This window comes from Thermobia domestica, chromosome 16, assembly GCF_964235325.1.
Source record: "Thermobia domestica chromosome 16, izTheDome1.hap1.1, whole genome shotgun sequence".
Taxonomy (NCBI): domain Eukaryota; kingdom Metazoa; phylum Arthropoda; class Insecta; order Zygentoma; family Lepismatidae; genus Thermobia; species Thermobia domestica.
In genome coordinates this window covers 39060425-39079898 of record NC_137469.1, presented here as the reverse complement: position 1 = coordinate 39079898, position 19474 = coordinate 39060425, and the positions used below count along the sequence as shown (strand labels likewise).

At 38.1% G+C, this 19474-nt stretch overlaps 1 protein-coding gene across 1 annotated transcript in view; it reads right to left on the bottom strand.

Annotated features, from left to right (window-relative positions):
* The window catches only part of Mtr4 (exosome RNA helicase Mtr4), a 105790-nt gene extending 93335 nt beyond the window's left edge, over positions 1–12455 (bottom strand). Inside the window, exon 1 of the mRNA XM_081742359.1 lies at positions 12376–12455. Within this exon, the coding sequence (XP_081598485.1) occupies positions 12376–12440 (65 nt within the window). The 5' untranslated portion in view covers positions 12441–12455. The remainder of the gene's footprint in view (positions 1–12375) is intronic.
* Positions 12456–19474: the final 7019 nt, after the last annotated feature.

The following is a 19474-nucleotide window of genomic DNA, read 5'->3' as shown; positions in this document are numbered from 1 at the left end:
GTCTGCCATTGTCAGCGTTGTATAGGACATCCTTTCTGTTGATCAGTTCCGGCAGTTTCTTTTGAACTACTAAGTACGCTCAAGCTAGTTGTCCACTGTACAGATTCGAGTGTACCATTCCACCTTGCGCCAGCAGTTCGGGATGCACTATTAACTTCCAATCCCATCAAACGCACAATATAAACTTCCAGGATGTCAGTATAGGCTTTGACACAAACTGCGGAGATTCTCCTCACTTCAACAACGAACGTTTTCTCACATTTTAAGTTTTCCACTTTTTATAACTGGGGTGATCAAGTGTTTCAGTAATATCTTTAGTTACAGTAGAGATTTGTCAATAGAAATTCGATCGAGTAAATGTTTTCGAGTCATATCATATATCACTCAAGCATCGAGCTTCTTTCTTGTAGCCAGCTTTCTCCAAATAAGATATATCACTGTTCGGTGATGGGTGCTTAGACCATTTGTGATGTTATGACTTCCTATACACTAACTCGACTTTTGTCACAATACCATCACTTGATTTGGACATCGAAGTTTCAAAAGCGAAACCCACTAAACCATATTGTAGTTGTTACTTTTTCTATAACATATCTTTCCTATTATAAAGGTAACTAAGATAGTTCTGCTGCTTTTTGTGGAAGCCTATGTTCAATTAGCCCTCACACCGTAAGTTGAATGTGAATGGAGATAAGGCGAAGGTAAGTTCTTGGTATGCGTATATCCAACATAATACCTGCTTGTGGCAGTTCAGTTACACCGTGAACTTGCGTAAGGACAGAATGAACATGAGATCTCTACACAGGGTCATAAGGGCATGTATACTGTACGAGTTCAAACTGGGGTCAAACGCCGCTCCAGCGGGGCGGAAAATATGCCAATCCTTTGATGAAGGTGTCGTGACTACGCGGACAGTGCAGCGGTGGTTTAACAAGTTTAAGGATGGTGACGAAATACTCCAAGATGCACCATGTCCCAGAAGACCAACACGTGTACAAAATGAAGATTTGCAGGCAGCAATTGAGGCGAACAGTGCCCAGACATGTGGAAAACTGGGACTACAATTCAGGGGGAGTGGAGAAACCATTCGGCAGCACCTCAATCAACTTGAGAAGCACTACAAGTTGGGTTGATGGGCCCCACATGATTTGACTCTGAGCCAGAAGGCAACGCGAGCAGATACCTGTGTTTCTTTCTGTCTCGTCTGAGAAAGGAGCCATTTCTGGACAGGATGTTGACATGTGATGAGAAGTGGGTCCTAAACAAAGCTACACGACACCGTCATCATTGGTTAGTATGCCGTGAACCGGTTCCAAAACAGCCGAAACCAACCTGCACCAGAAGAATGTTCTGTGTGTTTGGTGGACTGTACTATGCATCATGCATCGAGAAGTGCTACCAGCTGGTCAGAGCATCAATGAAACTGTATATTATCAGCAGTTGAGCAGGGTTCGAGAAAAACTTAAAACTCTGTAGCCAGCACTTCTGAATCGCAAAGGAGTCTTCCTGTTACAGAACAACGCTAAGCCCCACGTGGCTAGGATGACCCGGGATACCATTCTACACCTTGGATGGGAAACACTATTGCATCCGCCATACTGCTCGGACATTGCACCGTCTGATTATCACCTGTTCCATTCCTCCAATAATCGCCTTGGAGGACACCAGTTCAAATCCCCAGTAGATGTGCAAAATGCACTGGACACCTTCTTCATTTCACGGCTCACCAAGTTCTACCGTGATGAAATCCATGGCCTTCCAGAACGTTGACAGAAGGTCGTCGATGCTGTTGGGCACTATTTTTGATCTTTCAGGTACGTCTTAGGTGACATATCGATATTAAAAGGTAGTGGGTGAAAAAAAACGACAGAACTTTCTTGGTTACCTTTATATAAGAACAAATTTCTTCATGAGTCTGTGCAGCATTTGCGCCTTTAATGGAATGAAATTGTAAAATGTAGTGCAGTTTTAAGAAAATTTCACACATCTGCACAGCACAATATATTAATCTGATTATAATGATTGCAACACATTTTTCGTATCTACTAGCTTTAACTGCCAACTGTCAAATTGCATTGAGGTTGGTAACTAGGTGTTCCCAGTGCTATGCTAAACGCTGCTTAAATAGTATGGCGTTGCCAGATAGTGCCGAGTGTTTACTGATGTCGGATAATAAAGGAAGTAATAATGGAATTTTGCTTGGGTACTTACTAGAGAAATTAGTTTTCGACCCTTACCGCAATTCCGCTTCTCGAACTGCAACGCTAGAATCCAGGAATTTTCTTATTGTGACTACTACAGTAAACATACAAATTTGGCAACAACGCATGATGGCGTTCTGCGCAAGTTTCGTCTCAAAATCTATTTCCTTAAATATAAATTAATATTTAAATAAAATATGAAACATAACACGAAAAACGGTCAAACAATATATCTATTTCGTAATAAGATCGTTACTTTAAAACACTTTACCCATACAAATAAACATTCCATAAAACTGGGCACTTCTAGTAAGATCTTACAGCAAGTGCCATCTTGTGTGCTCATTATAAAACGAATCAAGTATTTTCTTTTATTTGTTACATTTTTGGATATCAGGAGACACAACCAAATGAATCAGTGTCTTGTGCTGTAGCTGAAACATTACTCTATCTTATAGTACTATATTTATAATGTGTAACGTTTGATTGCGCAGTAGTTCAGGCAATGAGCTAAAATATGTACTGACTTCCGGGTAGTGATCCACCTTAAGTTTGTTCCGCTGTAATTCACACCCTGAAATTTGATTCACTAATGTCATCTCGTGCCAAAAGACTCAATACTTTTAAAATTACTTGATATATTTACTATTCAATGTTGTAGACACTTAAGTTCCAAATTTATAATCTCGCAAATGGACGAAGCCATTTTCGCACATAAATTATTATTTTTATTCCACGTCGATGTATGTAATAGACGAGACATAATTTTCTTAATATTTTTTTTTTGAAACGAGACAGCCTCAATCCTTGTATCTTAGATAATTCTCTTCGTTGTCGGGAATTGAACCCATGTCTTTCAGATTGAGAAACAAGAACGTCTTATAATCTTAACAATAATTGCCGGAAATAATTCAATAAAGATCACTAAAATTAACTGGGGTAGAGCCGCGGTGGCTCAGTGGCAGAGCGTTCATCTCTGGTGCGTGGGGTCCGTCGCTCGATTCAGCTCACGCCAAGTGAACTCTTTTAGTAGACAAACACAATGTGCGGCATTATCCCGTTTCCTTCCGCTTTCTTTATTCGACCATTTTATTAATTCTGATCATCACCATGTTCTATAGCCTACACGGCCCAATCGTGGGACATAAAACTGAAAGATCTCTCACTAAAAATTAACCTATCGTTACATACTATGTAATATGACGTTTAGAGCACTGGCCGTTTCATCACAATAATATAATATTAACTAATTAAACTCAAAGTGTCTTTAAAATTTTACGAACTGTCACAGCTAAACAACTGTTAAGTTATTTAACAAACCATTGGTGAAATTGTCAATTCTGTAACTAGTACTTTTGTCCGATACTGAGCGCCACTTGCTCTCCAGTGGTAAAAGCTGTGAAGAGCAGAATCGCGCGGCGAAGCAATTGCAGTGTAGCAACCTTCGACATATGTAGACTGAAATAAATATAAATTATCGGCAACAGTCATTGAGAACTTCACTAAATCACGATGTGAGAACTGAATACCATCACAGAAATGCGAAAGTTAAAATAATTAGACAATTTTTGTTTGATTTGATGTAATCCTTAAGTCTTGCTTACTATTATTGCTTACAAGATGGCATGTTTTCATTAGTTTTATTTTAAATCCATTTAGAGGATTTTTATGCCTTATAGTAGCTTTTCATTCTCAAATTCGTACTTGCTTCGTTCCGTACTACACGACATTTTACTACGTGCCGTAATTCCAACAACAATATTTTTCCATAACTCTAGTACTTTTTTCTTTCTTTTCGGAAAACGAATGTAGGAAAAATCACTATGAATACTATTTACAATTTTTACTCTCACATTTCTTCTTTTTTCATTGTTACCCTGTAAATCCGTTGCAGTAACTTTTCCTTGTTATCCTTACGAAACTTCTACACATATCGTTGGTTTATCTGTGGTGTTGCATAATGTGATTCTATCATACCTTCAAGAATGTCGAAAATGAATTTGCGCAACTTTGAGACAGAGTTGTTATTTCGGGTTGGTAGGGTCAATTGTCCCTTCCTCAGTTTGAAAAAACACATTCTTTAAAATACCTCCCTATTTGAAAAGCACATACTTTGACTGATCTCGATCAAATTTGCCACATAGACGAGGTTCGGGCCTGGAATGATTTTTTATCATTTCACTTTGACGGTGCAACTTGGGGGAAAGGGAGGGAATATATATATATATATATATATATATATATATATATATATATATATATATATATATATATATATATACAGTGAAACCTCTACTAACGGACACCTCTATAAAGCGGACACCTCCCGTAACGGACATATTTTGTAATCCCCAAACACTGTAATAGGAAAAAACGTATTGACAAACCTCTCTAAAGCGGACACTCTTTAGTACGGACACGGACACTCTCTAGTACGGACACGGACAGTCTTTTCTGTCTTGTATAGGTATTATTTACTCCGTATTACGGACACTTTCTCTAGAAACAAGTTGAAAAGTAGACAACATTTTGCCTCCTGAACTGTCTGCTCAGCGATCTAGACGAAGTGTTTGTGTTTAACAACACTCTGATGTCCTTTGCTTGTATTCCACTCCCTCCAAACCTGTTTTAGACACAAAAGTGATTGACAGTTGCCCGTCGTTTGGGATGACACGTTATTCTACTGTCCTGCTGGAATCTCTAACCAAGCAGAAGACAAGTTTGGTATTTTTTGCCCGTGGATATGCATATTGTCTTAAAAAAAAAAAAAAAAAAAACACCACTGGACTGCAATTAACACATAAATTAAAGCAACATACTAAAAACGTAGTAAGTAGTAATAAATGTAAAGTGCAGAAAACTATAATATCTTATTTCTATGTTGTGCCTGGATGGATAGATTATTGGATGGCGGAGGACATGCAGGTACAGTAACATTTTTGTATTATTCGTAAATAGATACAAGATTCATGCAAAAATATTTTTTCTAATTACATATTACCTTGTTTACTAATTTACGTAAGAAAATTTTGAAACCTCTCTAAGGCGGACACCTCTCTATAGCGGACAATTTTTGATTCCCCACGGTTGTCCGCTTTAGAGAGGTTTCACTGTATATATATATATATATATATATATATATATATATATATATATATATATATATATATATATATATATATATAATGATCTAAATGACCGATATTAATGTCGAATCCATAGTTTTCGGGGTCTGATACGAACAGTGATACTTCCGATGCCGTTTAAACTTAAATTCAGCCCTTTATGTTGAAAATGAAACATATTCTTCTGTTACAAAGAACGGGTATTCTGGTAGTATACTACTATAAAACGTGAAACTGTTATATATCGATGGACAATCTTACTCGTATCTCCCTGACAAATCGTGAAATCATGCAACTGTTTCGAGGGAAGAGTGAGAAGAATATATGTGAGTACGGAAAACCTCTCCATTCTAACAATACCGTAACAGAAAGTAGATTCCACTTCTCTTAGATCCTAGCAGGGGCCGCGGTGGCTCAGTAGTAGAGCGTTCACCTCTGGTGCTTGGGGTCCCTGGTTCGATCCCAGCCCCCGCCAAGTGAACTTTGTGGTGGGCAAACACCGTGTGCGTGGGTTTTCTCGGGGTTCTCCCGTTTCCTCCCACTTTCTTCATTCCACTATTTCATTCATTACTCATCATCACCGTCTCCTTTAGCCTAACCGGCATAACTGTGGGACGTAAAACTCAAAGATTTCATTTTTTTTCTTAGATCCTAGCATAGTATTAAGTATTTTATACAATGTTCTTGACATGGAAGTATGAATGGAAAAACAAAAAATGTAGGCGCCTTAGCAGCACTGTGGACTCAATTGTGAGAAACGGCACACCAACTAAATGTCAACGTTGGCCCTACGATTTAATCGGCAGGATTGCAAAGCATTTGCCAAACCAATTTAATATCCTACAGTAATTCCTATTTAAAAAAAAAAAAAAAAAAAAAGCACTGCTGCAATTGCGAGTGTGAGGGCGACATTCTTTCAGACTCATTTTTCGGAAGCTGACGCAATTTATAAGAAGTTAATGCCCTACTTTTAATTTAGGTACCTAAGCTTCTGAGAAAATGAAGAAGTGGAAAAATTAAATAAACTTAGAAGAAAATTAGCAAAATTAGCAAAAAAGCGCAATAAAACAAACATTTTTTCTTTTTTAAAAAAAGAATACTAACCGACTTCAACAAAAGCACCAAAAAATATAAAAAGATAAAAGTGCTAAAGAGCAGATAATAATAAAGCTTTAAAAGCAGAAAATAATTCATTATTATTCTCTATAAAAAGTTTGAAGTCTGTTCGAAGCCAAAAATCTAGGTATTAATTTGTTTGGTTTGCCATAGACTCCAAAGTATTTTTATAGATAATAGTAATGAATTAAGTGCTTTCAAGTGCTTTATAATTATTTTCTGCTTTATTGTTATTATTATTATTATTATTATTATTATTATTAGTAGTAGTAGTAGTAGTAGTATCTTCTGCTTTTATAAGCTTTATCATTATTCTCTGCTTTTAAGAGCTTTATTAATAATATTTTCTTTTTTTAGGTCTTTTATTATTTTCTACTTTTTGGCGTTTCTTTGAAGTCGATCGATGTTGTTTCTTGAGAAAAGATATCGCAGTACTACTTCTACCCCTTGCATATTTAAATTTCCTGCCGGGGGAAATGTTCTGAAATCATCACTGGAGCCAATAGTACTAATATACCTGCAAAACTCAATAAACAAGTGTGAGTGCATAGGAAATTTCCAGGCACGTAATTTAAAAGTGTTTAACGCAATCACACAGTAATTTTAAATTAATGAATGTGTAGGGGCGGACTACAGAGCGTCACGGGTTCTATCACTGTTGTTTCTTGTTCTTTTGATCGGAAACGGTTTATGATTTCCTTGAAGTTGCTCCCCCAATTTTCTTCATGATATTAGGTTAACGCTGCACTCTCAACGACATCTAATTTTCTCCAAAGGACAACTTTCAATTACTGACCACCCGCAGCGCTGCTTGACTTGATGATATTCGGGAAACTAGTAGATAAGAACAGCTATGGCGTTGGTTTAAACATAATAATACACAAAATCAATATAAACAATCTCTTACCCTTAGTTGACAACATCCCCAAGGTTACGTGATATTTCATAAATTCACGTAAGGTTTCGAGTAATTTAATTAATACCTCTGATACTTTTAAGGATTCACGTTAATTACATGTTCAAATAAATGTGTATTCAATTTCAAATTGATATGCTGTATTTTATTACCTAAGTTCTTAAAAATCTTTTATACATAACATATAAAATCACATCACTCCACTTCTCGGAAAAGTAGCCTACAGTGTGTAGTTGGCTGGCGGTGCAACAACCAATTTAATTATAATATAACTAATACACAAGCAGTCATGGAAAAATAACTCTTGAACATAAACAGAAACGAATAATAATAATAATAATAATAATAATAATAATAATAATAATAATAATAATAATAATAATAATAATAATAATAATAATAATAATAATAATAATAATAAACAAGCATAAGATGTTTTCGTAAGTTGAAAGGTGAATTCGTGGCTTTTTAAAAGATTAATTTCAACCTTAAAGTGTACCGATGATTGATTCTTAGGCATCACAAAAAATACCAGGCCCGCAACTAGAGGGGGGCTAGGGATGCCTGGCCCCCATAAATTTTTCATGGCCCCTCCAGATCTCAATACAAAATGCACAATTTAGATATTTGTAAGAGAATTTTTAATGACTTGGCTCCCCTAACATACTCATGCCCGCCCCCCCCCAAAGTTCTATGGCTGGTTTCGGGTCTGGAAAATACACTCCATACTTGACGGAAATCAGAGAAAAAGCCACTAAGTGCTAAATGATCTCTCAATTCTGAACACACTGTACAGTGTGATCTCTCAACGCCATAGTCGCGAAGGGAGATGAAAAGGAGAAATGTAGGCTATTTATGATCTAGTAGAGGAAAATTTTCATTTTTAAAGATTACAGTGGAACCTCCCTTAACGGACACCTTTCAATAACGGACACCTCTATAATACGGCACATTTTTCTGTCCCGGCAAAAATATATGTTCCCTTATGGAACAAAATCCTCTCTTTTACGGACACTCTCAGATACGGACGCGGACAGTCCTTGTTCCTCCCAGACGTTTCAATAACTCTTCATAACGGACAGGAATTATTCTAGGTTCTGCAATATATTATTCCTCACAAACATATCTATCATAAGTAGACCTGGTGAACCCGGCATTCTTGAGTTCAGTTGATTGTGAATTTAACGTCCCTTTCAGCAGCGAGGCTATATGAGACGGGACCTACTGATTCCTGTGGAATCCGAACATGACATCCCGCCGGGAATCTCACCCGGATCTACCACGCCAAAGGCACGTACGGTTACCACTTAGCAACGAAGGAGCTCTTTTCTGACTTTCTGTTTCGATCAAGGGCGCCGGGGGAGCTCGGGCCCCCCGAAGCTCATGTGGGCCCTCCTATTGTATTTATGAATATACAATATTTGGCATAATTTGAATGCAATTTGTCTTAAAATCCTCATACATACACTCATGCTCAAAAATTAAGGATAATTGCAGATTGTGGTACTACACAACGTGGCATTACACAAAACTGGGGCTAATAGCATAGGCACATAGTGAACACAACATACGAACAAACGAAACATATCAGTACCACGGTATTGGTGATATCCACAGTATCCACGGTATTGTGGTGATAAGTTGAGAAACACATGTGCTACACAACGCCACTGTTTCCTGCGCATGTACCCCAACATCAATATGGTATATGATCACCATGCACACGTACACAGGCCGCACAACGAGTTGGCGTACTCTGGATCAGGTGGTCGAGCAGTTGCTGGGGTATAGCCTCCCATTCTTGCACTAATGCCTGTCGGAGTTCCTGAAGTGTCCTAGGGGTTTGAAGACGTGCAGCGATACGTCGACCGAGAGCATCCCAGACATGCTCGATGGGGTTTAGGTCTGAAGAACAGGCAGACCATTCCATTCGCCTGATATCTTCTGTTTCACGGTACTCCTCCACGATGACAGCTCGGTGGGGTCGTGCGTTATCATCCATCAGGAGGAAGGTGGGACCCACTGCACCCCTGGAAAGGCGAACATACTGATGCAAAATGACGTCTCGATACACCCGACCTGTTACAGTTCCTCTGTCAAAGACATGCAGAGGTGTACGTGAACCAAATCATAATCCCACCCCACACCATCAAACCACTACCTCCATACAGGTCCCTTTCAAGGACATTGGGGTTGGTATCTGGTTCCTGGTTCACGCCAAATGATAACCCGGCGAGAATCACTGTTCAGACTATACCTTGACTCGTCCGTGAACATAACCTGGGACCACTGTTCCATTGACCATGTACCGTGTTCCTGACACCAGGCTTTACGGGCTCTCCTGTGAACAGGGGTCAGTTTAATGCACCTTGCAGGTCTCCGGGCAAATAAACCATGTCTATTCAGTCGTCTGTAGACTGTGTGTCGGGAGACAACTGTTCCAGTGGCTGTGGCAAGGTCCCGAGCAAGGCTACCTGCTGAACTCCGTGGCCGTCTGCGGGCACTGATGGTGAGATATCGGTCTTGTTGTGGTGTTGTACACTGTGGACGTCCCGTACTGTAGCGCCTGGACACGTTTCCTGTCTGCTGGAATCGTTGCCATAATCTTGAGATCACACTTTGTGGTACACTGAGGGCCCGTGCTACGACCTGCTGTGTATGACCAGCTTCGAGTCGCCCTATTATTCTACCCCTCATAACGTCATCAATATGTGTTCTTTGAGCCATTTTCAACACACAGTCACCATTAACACGTCTGACAACATCTGCACACTTACACGCTGCACCGTACTCTGACATGCACCAAAACCCCTATGCGTATTTGGATTGCTGCCAGCGCCACCGTGCGACGACCGCACTGCATGCACCGCACCGAATGGTCAAATGCACCGCATGGTCATACCCCGAGGTGATTTCCAACCGAAAACCGCCCACCAGAGCGTTGTTTCACCATATATCCGCATTATCCTTAATTTATGAGCACGAGTATATATATATATCTTCTGCATCTGAATGAGCCCCCCAAATTTACAGAGAAATCGGCGCCCTTGGTTCCGAAGCCTTAACCATTAAGCTACTCGGTTTGCTCTCTGAACAGACATACATTCTATCTTTCAAGTGGTCAGTGCTCATTTTATTACACTCTCTTTGTTTCACCTCGTACATTTGAATAGAAAAAACTAAAACTTCTTCATCCTTGACTTTCACAATGGTTGACTTACGGAAGATTATATCGTATACTGTTCATTTTTCTCCGATTTCTTCAATATTTGCTACGTTACAGCAGTGATATAATACTAGAATTTTTGGTGGGTATTAATTCGACAGTTTCAAACATTTACATTGTATAGCCACTCCCATGTATTCGTTCTTTCGTAAATTTAAGATGAGTTTACACTGTACTATAAAAGTATTAGGTGGGTATACGCAGCATATTCCCCATTACATTTCTGCATTACAGATATGACGCACGCATAATGAAACACTCGTCTGCTATGGCATAATATTAGACTTAGCGAATTTCTAGACTGAACAACCGGTACATCCCTTGTGCTTCTTGCTGAAATATGAGAATTAATTAATCGTCAAGACTCCCAAAAATGAGTGACAGTGTAGATGGATTATTCATTATCAGATGAAATGAAACGAAATCTTTGAATTTTACGTCCCAGGGTTATGCCGGTTAGGCTAAAGGAGACGGTGATGATGATGAATGAGTGAAATGATGGAATGAAGAAAGTGGGAGGAAACGGGAGAACGCCGAGGAAACCCACGCACACGGCGTTTGTCCACTACAAAGTTCACTTGGCGGAGGCTGGGATCGAACCCGGGGCCCCAAGCACCAGAGATAAACGCTCTACCACAGAGCCACAGCGGCCCCCTTTATTATCAAATATGTATTGATGATTAGTAAAATTGGGAATTTTATTTTTTATTACCGTACAAATAATATTGACTGAGGCATTTATTCCGAAGTTGGTCGTCCGCCTGGTTTTCGACAAAAGGTGTAATAACAGCGAAAATTTAAAAATCAAAAATTTTTAGGACTGTTTAAAAAAAGGATATAATTGAATAGGGTAGGGTAGTGTATAGTAAGGTAGGGATAAGTAGGGTAGGGTCACGTCGGGTTAGTTTTGGGTTAAGGAAGTTTGGACCAGTTTGTTAACATTAATAGAGTGTAATTTCTCAGCTCTGAGTAAGGATACCAAATGGAACGTCTTTGTACACTTCCAGCCATGCTCAGAATACAAATGCTCGTTACTTTCCCACAATCCAACCATGTGGTAACGTTATGTCAAATAGTTCCTTCCGCTTGCCAAATATAGTACATGTATATAACCGCTTATAAAAAAATAAACACAACTTCTGCTCTTCTTACATATTATCAAGTATACAAACAAGCAAATTATCAATTTCTTCCCCGGTAAATTTTCAAAATTTTGCTAGAAATGGACGACCAACTTTGGAACTTAACCCTTGATTTATGTCTTGGAGGGAAACTGGAGCATTTGAAACTCCGAAGAATTACTGAAAAAACCGACGATGTAAATCCGAGACGACTGGAAGCTCTAGAAATAACCAGGGGGTAAAAGTGAGGGGGAACAAGGGGAACGCCGTCCCCGCACCTCGAAAAATTATATATGGCATCTCCCCTGTTCCTAAAAAATTACAATGGGCAAAGATAGGCAGGGGGAACGGCGTGACATCATGCCGCTATCTACCGTCCCCCTACCTTTTCAGATCCATTTTTACACTTTTACACATTCCAACAGTAAATTTTCCAAATTTTAGGACTTCTATTGCAAATTGTTACCTAAAATAGTACCTAGAAGGTCAAATTTGGAAGTCAATAACGAAGTTTTGCGAAAGTCTAAGCATTATAGCTAATGCTGCATTTTAAACTAAAATTCGTTAGTGCTCAGGTACGTATACGATATCTGATCAAGAATAAAGCTATATATACAGTATATACTAGTACAGTATGAAATAACTTGATCGAAATGTTCCTAATACTTACACGCTTATAGGTACTCGGACTCTGACAACCTGTTGCATTTCTCTAGGTACGTCTTCTGCTTGCATGACACATTAAAAAAAACAAACACGCTCTGACTCTTTATAAGATTAACGTTTTCTAACGTTTAAATATTAGTTATTATCCAAAGGACACAAATTAATAAACAACATACATAAATAACAGAAGTGAACGCTAATACATTTTTTAAACAATGAAAACATATTTTAATATTTCATTTTTCTTGATTTTCTTTTGTCCCATTGTATGGCATGAAATAGAATTGCCAACTCTTAAAATACATAATTCAAAGAGAGCGCCAAACCCAGAAATTAATAAATATTATTAACTATACCTAACCAGTAATAGTATTATTAACTATACCAGCTAGTTGTTAACTATATCTGAAAGGATAGTAATGTTGAAGATAGCAGCAGTACCGAGGAATCGATAATCCAACTATATATGCCTACATTAAGGTATACAGATGAGGAAGTGGAAGAAACCTATGATCAAATAGAAGTATTGATGAAAGTTGAAGACCAGGACAATTTAATCATCATGGGTGACTGGAACGCAGTAGTCGGAGAAGGCACAGAGAATGTAACCTGGAATTTCGGCCTAGGAGAAAGGAATGCGAGAGAGTTGAGCAAAAGCCATAATCTGACTGTGACAAATACTCTTTTCGAACAACCAGTAAGAAGAAAATACTCATTGACAAGATCAGTAGAAAAAGAAAGATAGGATTCCAAACAGAATAGCATTTAGAAATCAAGTGAAGAACAGTAAGAGTTACCCAGCAGCAGACGTTGACTCAGACCATAATTTAGTTTTGATGAAGAGCGAACTCCGACTTAAGAAGAAAAGGGTGGCGGAACCAAACAAAAGATGGAACAGAAATAAGCTAAGGAGAGATGAAAACACGAAAAAAGAATTTGCAACTGCGACAGACAAAGAGATGCCTAAGGCAGCTTTAGTGGGTGATGGCATAACTCGAAATGGGAAGTAGGGATTATAAAGGTAGCTGACGAGCACATAGGAAGCAAACCGAGAACCCAATATAAATACTGGATAACAGCAGAAATATTGGAAATGATGGAGAAAAGAAGACAGTTCAAGATAACAAAGAGGAATACTGCAGGTGCAAAAATCACATCAACAGAGAAGTAAAGAAGGCCAGAGAAAACTGGATAAACAACTTGTGGAAGGAAATTGAGGAAAATATAGTCAAAGGTAATACAGAAACGGTATATAGAAAGATTAGAAAACAGTTTGGTGAGAAAAAGAAACGCACAGACATCATCATAGACAAGGACGGGACAACGCTAATAGAAGAGGAGCAGATAACAAGAAGATGGAAGAAATACACTGAAGAACTCTACAAAGGAGACAGAGTGAACGAAGAAGATATAGAGAATTAAGAAGACGTCGATGAAAATGGATTAGAACCATCAATTTTACAGTGCGAAGTCGATAATGCTTTGGAGAAAATACAACATGGTAAAGTCCCAGGAATAGACCAAGTACGTGATTAGAATCTCGGAAGTGATTAAGAATTTCGGAATAGCAACAAAGAAGAAACTATTTAAACTTATTAATAAAATGTACATCTCGAGGAAAATACCAAGAGACTTCGACAAAAGCATATGGTACCTATTCCGAAAAGAAAAGGCGCATGGAAATGCGAAGAACACAGAACATTAAGTTTTGCATCAAAAATACTGTGCAAAATTATCGCACAACGAATGAAAGGGTAAATCAAAGAACAGTTATGGAGGACCAGTTTGGATCAAGGAGGAAAAGGGGAACAAGGGAAGCAATACTAAGTCTGCATGGATCATGGAACAGCACATCCGAATAAACAAACCAATTGTGATAGCATATATAGATATAGAAAAAGCTTTTGACAACGTAGATTGGAATATCATGTTGAGAGAATTGAAGAATTTGAAAGTGGATTACAGAGGCAGGAGAATAATATACAAATTCTACAGGAACCAGAAAGCTGTTATAGGAAGAAATCGGGAGGAAGTAAGAATAAGTAAACGAGTAAGGCAAGGATGTGGACTTTCACCTCTCCTGTTCAACGTCTATATAGAAGAGGATATGAAAGAATTCTTTGATAAAAACGAGAAAGGAATAAAAGCTAATGGACAGATTTTCAGCATAATAAGATTTGGCGATGACATAGCACTGATAGCGGAGAATGAAAAGGACTTACAGGAAGCACTTTTAAACTTGAACATCCAACTGAAAAAAGGTGCAAAATGAAGATAGATAAGAAGAAAATCAAAGTGATGAAGTGCACAAGAGCAGGACAGGAAGGGACAAACGTATATCTAGAGGGAGAGAAAATCGAAGACGTTAAGACGTTGACAGGAAGAAGTGAAAAAGACGTAAGTTCCAGAATAGCGCAGCTAAACAGGCATTCAGCATAGGAAAAGAGGACTGCTAACATCAAGAAACGTGTCGTTGGACGTTCGAAAACGATTTATTAAGACCCTGGTATGGATTATGGCGCTTTACTGGTCAGAGACGTGGGTATTGAGAAAAGTTAAAATATCCAAGCTGGAAACATTTGAAATGTGGTGTTGGCACAGAATGCTGCTCATATCATGGACCGAAAGAAAAATAAATGAAAATGTACTAAAGGAAGCTAATGAAGGACGACAGATCATGAAGATAATAGGAAAAGGAAGAAACAGCACGCTTGGCCATCTTATTCGGCACTCCGATTGTGTCACCATGTTGATAGAGGGAAAGGCAGAAGGCAAACCAGGAAGAGGATGACCAAGGATAGAATATCTAGATGCTGTTACGAAGAAGAGACCTTATCAAAGTATAAAACAGCTCTCCCAAAGGAAAGAAAAGTTTTAAGATTTTTATGTTGCCCACTAACATATGGTTGAGGTGAGAAAGAAGAAGATACCTGGCTATACAAATTTCTTCATTCGTTGAAAAGTTACAATTGAACATAGACAAAACAACTTAGGTATAGTAAGCAAAAGTACCTTGTTGTAGTTCGAAAATATAATTGTAAGTTAAAGAACAGATATTAGGAAAGAAGTAACTGTTAGATGATTAAACATAAATTGAAGGTATGAAAAGCAACAATAAAACGATATCACATGTCCTCTTTCCTATTAAAATTTTGGATCTAAATTTAAGGTGGCGTACTTCAAGATGGCCTCTATGATTATAATATATAGTAATAGATGCAGTTCTACCTCTATTATACCCCTATCCAAGCTATGATGTCACTCCCTCTAGCTGTTCCAAAGTTACAAAATACCTTTGCCTCATATTGTATAGTGTAAATGTATTTCAAACTTGAGGTCGCTTGGGGTACCTTTAATATTATTTAATTGAGGTAATTTTTCTCATGGGCTACTCTGGTCTGATATAGAATTATATTAAAGGGTGAGACTAATATATATGCAGGTAGTGCAGAAGTAGTTATGCAGTTACAAGAGATATGCTTGTTTTCATTGTTAGTAGTTACGCATTAGTAATGAGTATAAAAAGCAATAACTTTATGAGGTCACAATTAGGATGACATGGGAATTATAACCTCGGAGGTTCTCAAAGTGCCGGTCTTCATCATTTAAACATTCTTGGAGTCTAGTTTCTACTCAAGCACGCTTTGGTACAGACGTTTTTATTCTCATTAATTTCTTGGCACGTTTCTCTTATGAAATTAGTCAAGACGTTAATAGAGCGTGGTTTCCTCCAAAATACTTTATCTTTGACAAAACCTCAAAAGAAAAAGTCCATTCCGGGCAAGTCTGGTGATCGTGGTAACCAGTGGCGTATTTACGATTTTGTTTCGAGGAGCTTTGCTAACTTTCCGGGAGGGGGGGCTTTGCTTGAAAATGTGAAAATTGTGCAAGATATTTCATATACTTTACTTTAGTAAGTAAGAATTCGGGGGAGGGGCTTAACCCCGGAAGCCACCCCTAAATACGCCACTGGTGGTAACCATTCAACTGGCCCTCGTTCACCTATCTAACGATTCGTCACTTCCTTGTTAACAAACTAGTCCACTGCTACAGCATAGTGGACAGGTGCTCCATCTTGCTGTACATAGAAGTTGTAATTATCATGTCACCATAATTGTGGAATAACAATGTCCCTTAACATGTGAAGATTCAGGTCGTAGGTAAAAGTTCCATTAAAAAGATAGGTCCAATGACCCCTTTACATAAAAGTCTCGCCCAAACTGTAACCTCAGGTTCATTCAATTGTTATTCAAGTATTACATGAGAATTTTCTGTTGCGTAATAGATACAGTTACGCCCATATCAACACATTTTTCGAATGATGCAATCACCTTGTCTTTCTGCATTCAACATAATCTCTCAGAATTGTAATCGGCGATCTGGATCATTCTCTAAGAATTCAAGAAATAATTTTAGCCGATACATTTTCAAACCTTTGCTTCGGTTTCATCTCCAAGTGTTATGTGGTTAAGACATTTCAACAGACGTTGCACATTTCATATCAGCACCCCGTATCCAGTTTCAATCTGACGTCACGCGTCCTGTAGAGGTGTTCTGGAAAGTGGATGTGAGGGGCACAGCGTGCGAGGCACAGGACCATGACCAATGCCGGATTTAATTATAAGTTAAACAAGATGTTGTTTATGGCCTCAATCTCTTAAGGGCCCCCCAAAAATTTAAAGGAAAAATCTGAATGTACTTCCATAATATAAGGTAATAAAATGAAACCAATAACACGTTCCGTGTTGTGTAAAATCCTATGGTGTAAGCTATGAGGCTTCCTGCTAACTTGCTCCCTAAAATATCGCTAGTTTGCTTATTTCTATATATATAGGGTGCCTACTTTTTGCATACCTATTAAGTCCGTAAATTAACATATACAGTATATTCAATACACACACACACACACACACACAAAAAAAAAAAACAGCGACAATTTGTCATTGACAAAGAACAACTGGACATATAGTCCCATTGCTTTGAAATGGAGGGGGACACTGTAACTCAGTGATAGAGAGGTTATCTCTGGTGCGTGGGGTCCCTGGTTCGACCCCTGGTCAAGTAAGTTTTTGGTAGACAACATCGTGTCCGTAAGTTTTCTCAGGTACTTCCTGTCCTCCCACATTATAATTCCACCAATGTTTTCATCAGCATTCACTTACTTTCATTATCCGTCTTCCTTAGCCTAAATGGCATAATCGTGGAACGTTCAACTGAAGGATTTCATTTCATTTTTTTTTTTTACTTTCAAATGCTTAGGGCAGCGTTTCCCAACCTTTTTCAACTTGCGGCACACTTATAGAATTATTATTATTATTATTATTATTATTATTATTATTATTATTTGTAAATATAAAATACCGTGGCATTTTTTTCTGTGATTACTGACATCCTCACGGAGAACAAAGCTCGATCACTGGTATTTCCCCGTAATAAATCATTATGCTTATTTTCATTTTAATTTAAAAATAGAAAACAATTGCAATGAGATATAGGACGCAAGTTTTTAAAAATACACTTTCTTTCTCGAAAATATTCAACCTTTCACTACGAAGGAAGATAACTAAATAACTAACGAACAAACAAATATATTGTACTTTTAAAACACAAATTTAGGTAATTTGTATGATATTTTAAAATTTCAAGTTATGGAATAATTTGCTACAATAAAGAAGCAATAGTGGTCATAATAATAAAAAAAAATTTTGCTAATACAATGTGAAACTTAGTATGAAACACAGTATGAAAAGTAACACAAGGTGAAACTTGAAACTGTAGATTCACAGTAGAGGTTCATAGTAATGTGAAATACAAATATACCTTTTTCCCTATGTCTTGCAATTTGATTGCTATAGAATTAATAATATTGTTTCGATTTCTTCGCGGCACACTAGCGACCCATTCGCGGCACACCAGTGTGCCGCGGCACATCGGTTGGAAAACGCTGCCTAAAGGCATCGTAGAACCTAAATCTAGCTGTGGTAGAGGTCTGCACGGGCTCGGGTCGAGCTTGCGGGCTTAAGCCCGACCTGACCAGCGGGCCGGAATCAGGCCTACAAAGCATATATCACTTCGGGCCCGGACCGGACTCGGGCTGTAAATTTTGTAATGTACAACCATATTTCTCGGGCCTTTTCGGACTTAACTTTGTAAATACACTGTACAACGATATTTATTGGACAGTTCTTTCTGCAGAACTTTTAAAGCACAACTGCAAAATTAAACCTCTAATTACTGTAAATAAAAATACAATTTTGCGTTAAATATTAAATTTCTGTAATTTGGGCTGATTTCGGGCTCATTTGATTATCACATGAGCTCGGGCCGGGCTAGGGCCTAAATGCCAAAACATATTTCGGACTCGGGTCGGGCCTCATTGCAAATTCACAGGTTGAGCCGGGCCGGCCCCGGGTTAAAATTCCCGGCCCGTGCAGACCTTTAAGTTCTGGCCGTGACAAAATTTCGTCGCTCTCACTGTGAGTCTCACAGTCCATAATTATTACGAGGCGAGTTTTTCCAATTGTCAGCGTACGTTGTAGTTCCATTCTTTGCCGATAGATTGCAGCTGTTTGCTGTTCTGTCACGATCCTCTTAAACTTGAAGCAAAATAACTTGAAATATAGGTTTGTTTTTTTTTTCACTTGCAGAAGTAATCAGGTCAGAAAGAGCTTAGCAAGGTAAAATAATCGGTGTCAATTTCTAACTACGTATACAAATATACAGTGGCGGCGTTTGGATGTTAAAAGTGGGTGGACAGGACATAATCTCAATATTTGTATATCAATGTTATTTTTCCTCGTTGTTTGTAACACTTTATTTGACGAAAGGTTGTATAACTAATAGGATACTATCTTTTTCAGTTAAAATATCGTATATCGTATTTCACATTTTATTAAGCTAATTGAAAAGAGCAACGCAAGTAGGTAGTAGCACTTTGTACTCTTAAACAACGGAAGTATAAGAAGATATTTGATTCCCTTACTCATAAACATCTTAGAATTCTGTCTGAAAGATTGTGTGATTAGATTATTTAATAACAAATTTGCAAAACAAATAAATGGAAAGGATAAATTAGTATCAAGTTGGACCCACCACTTTTGGAC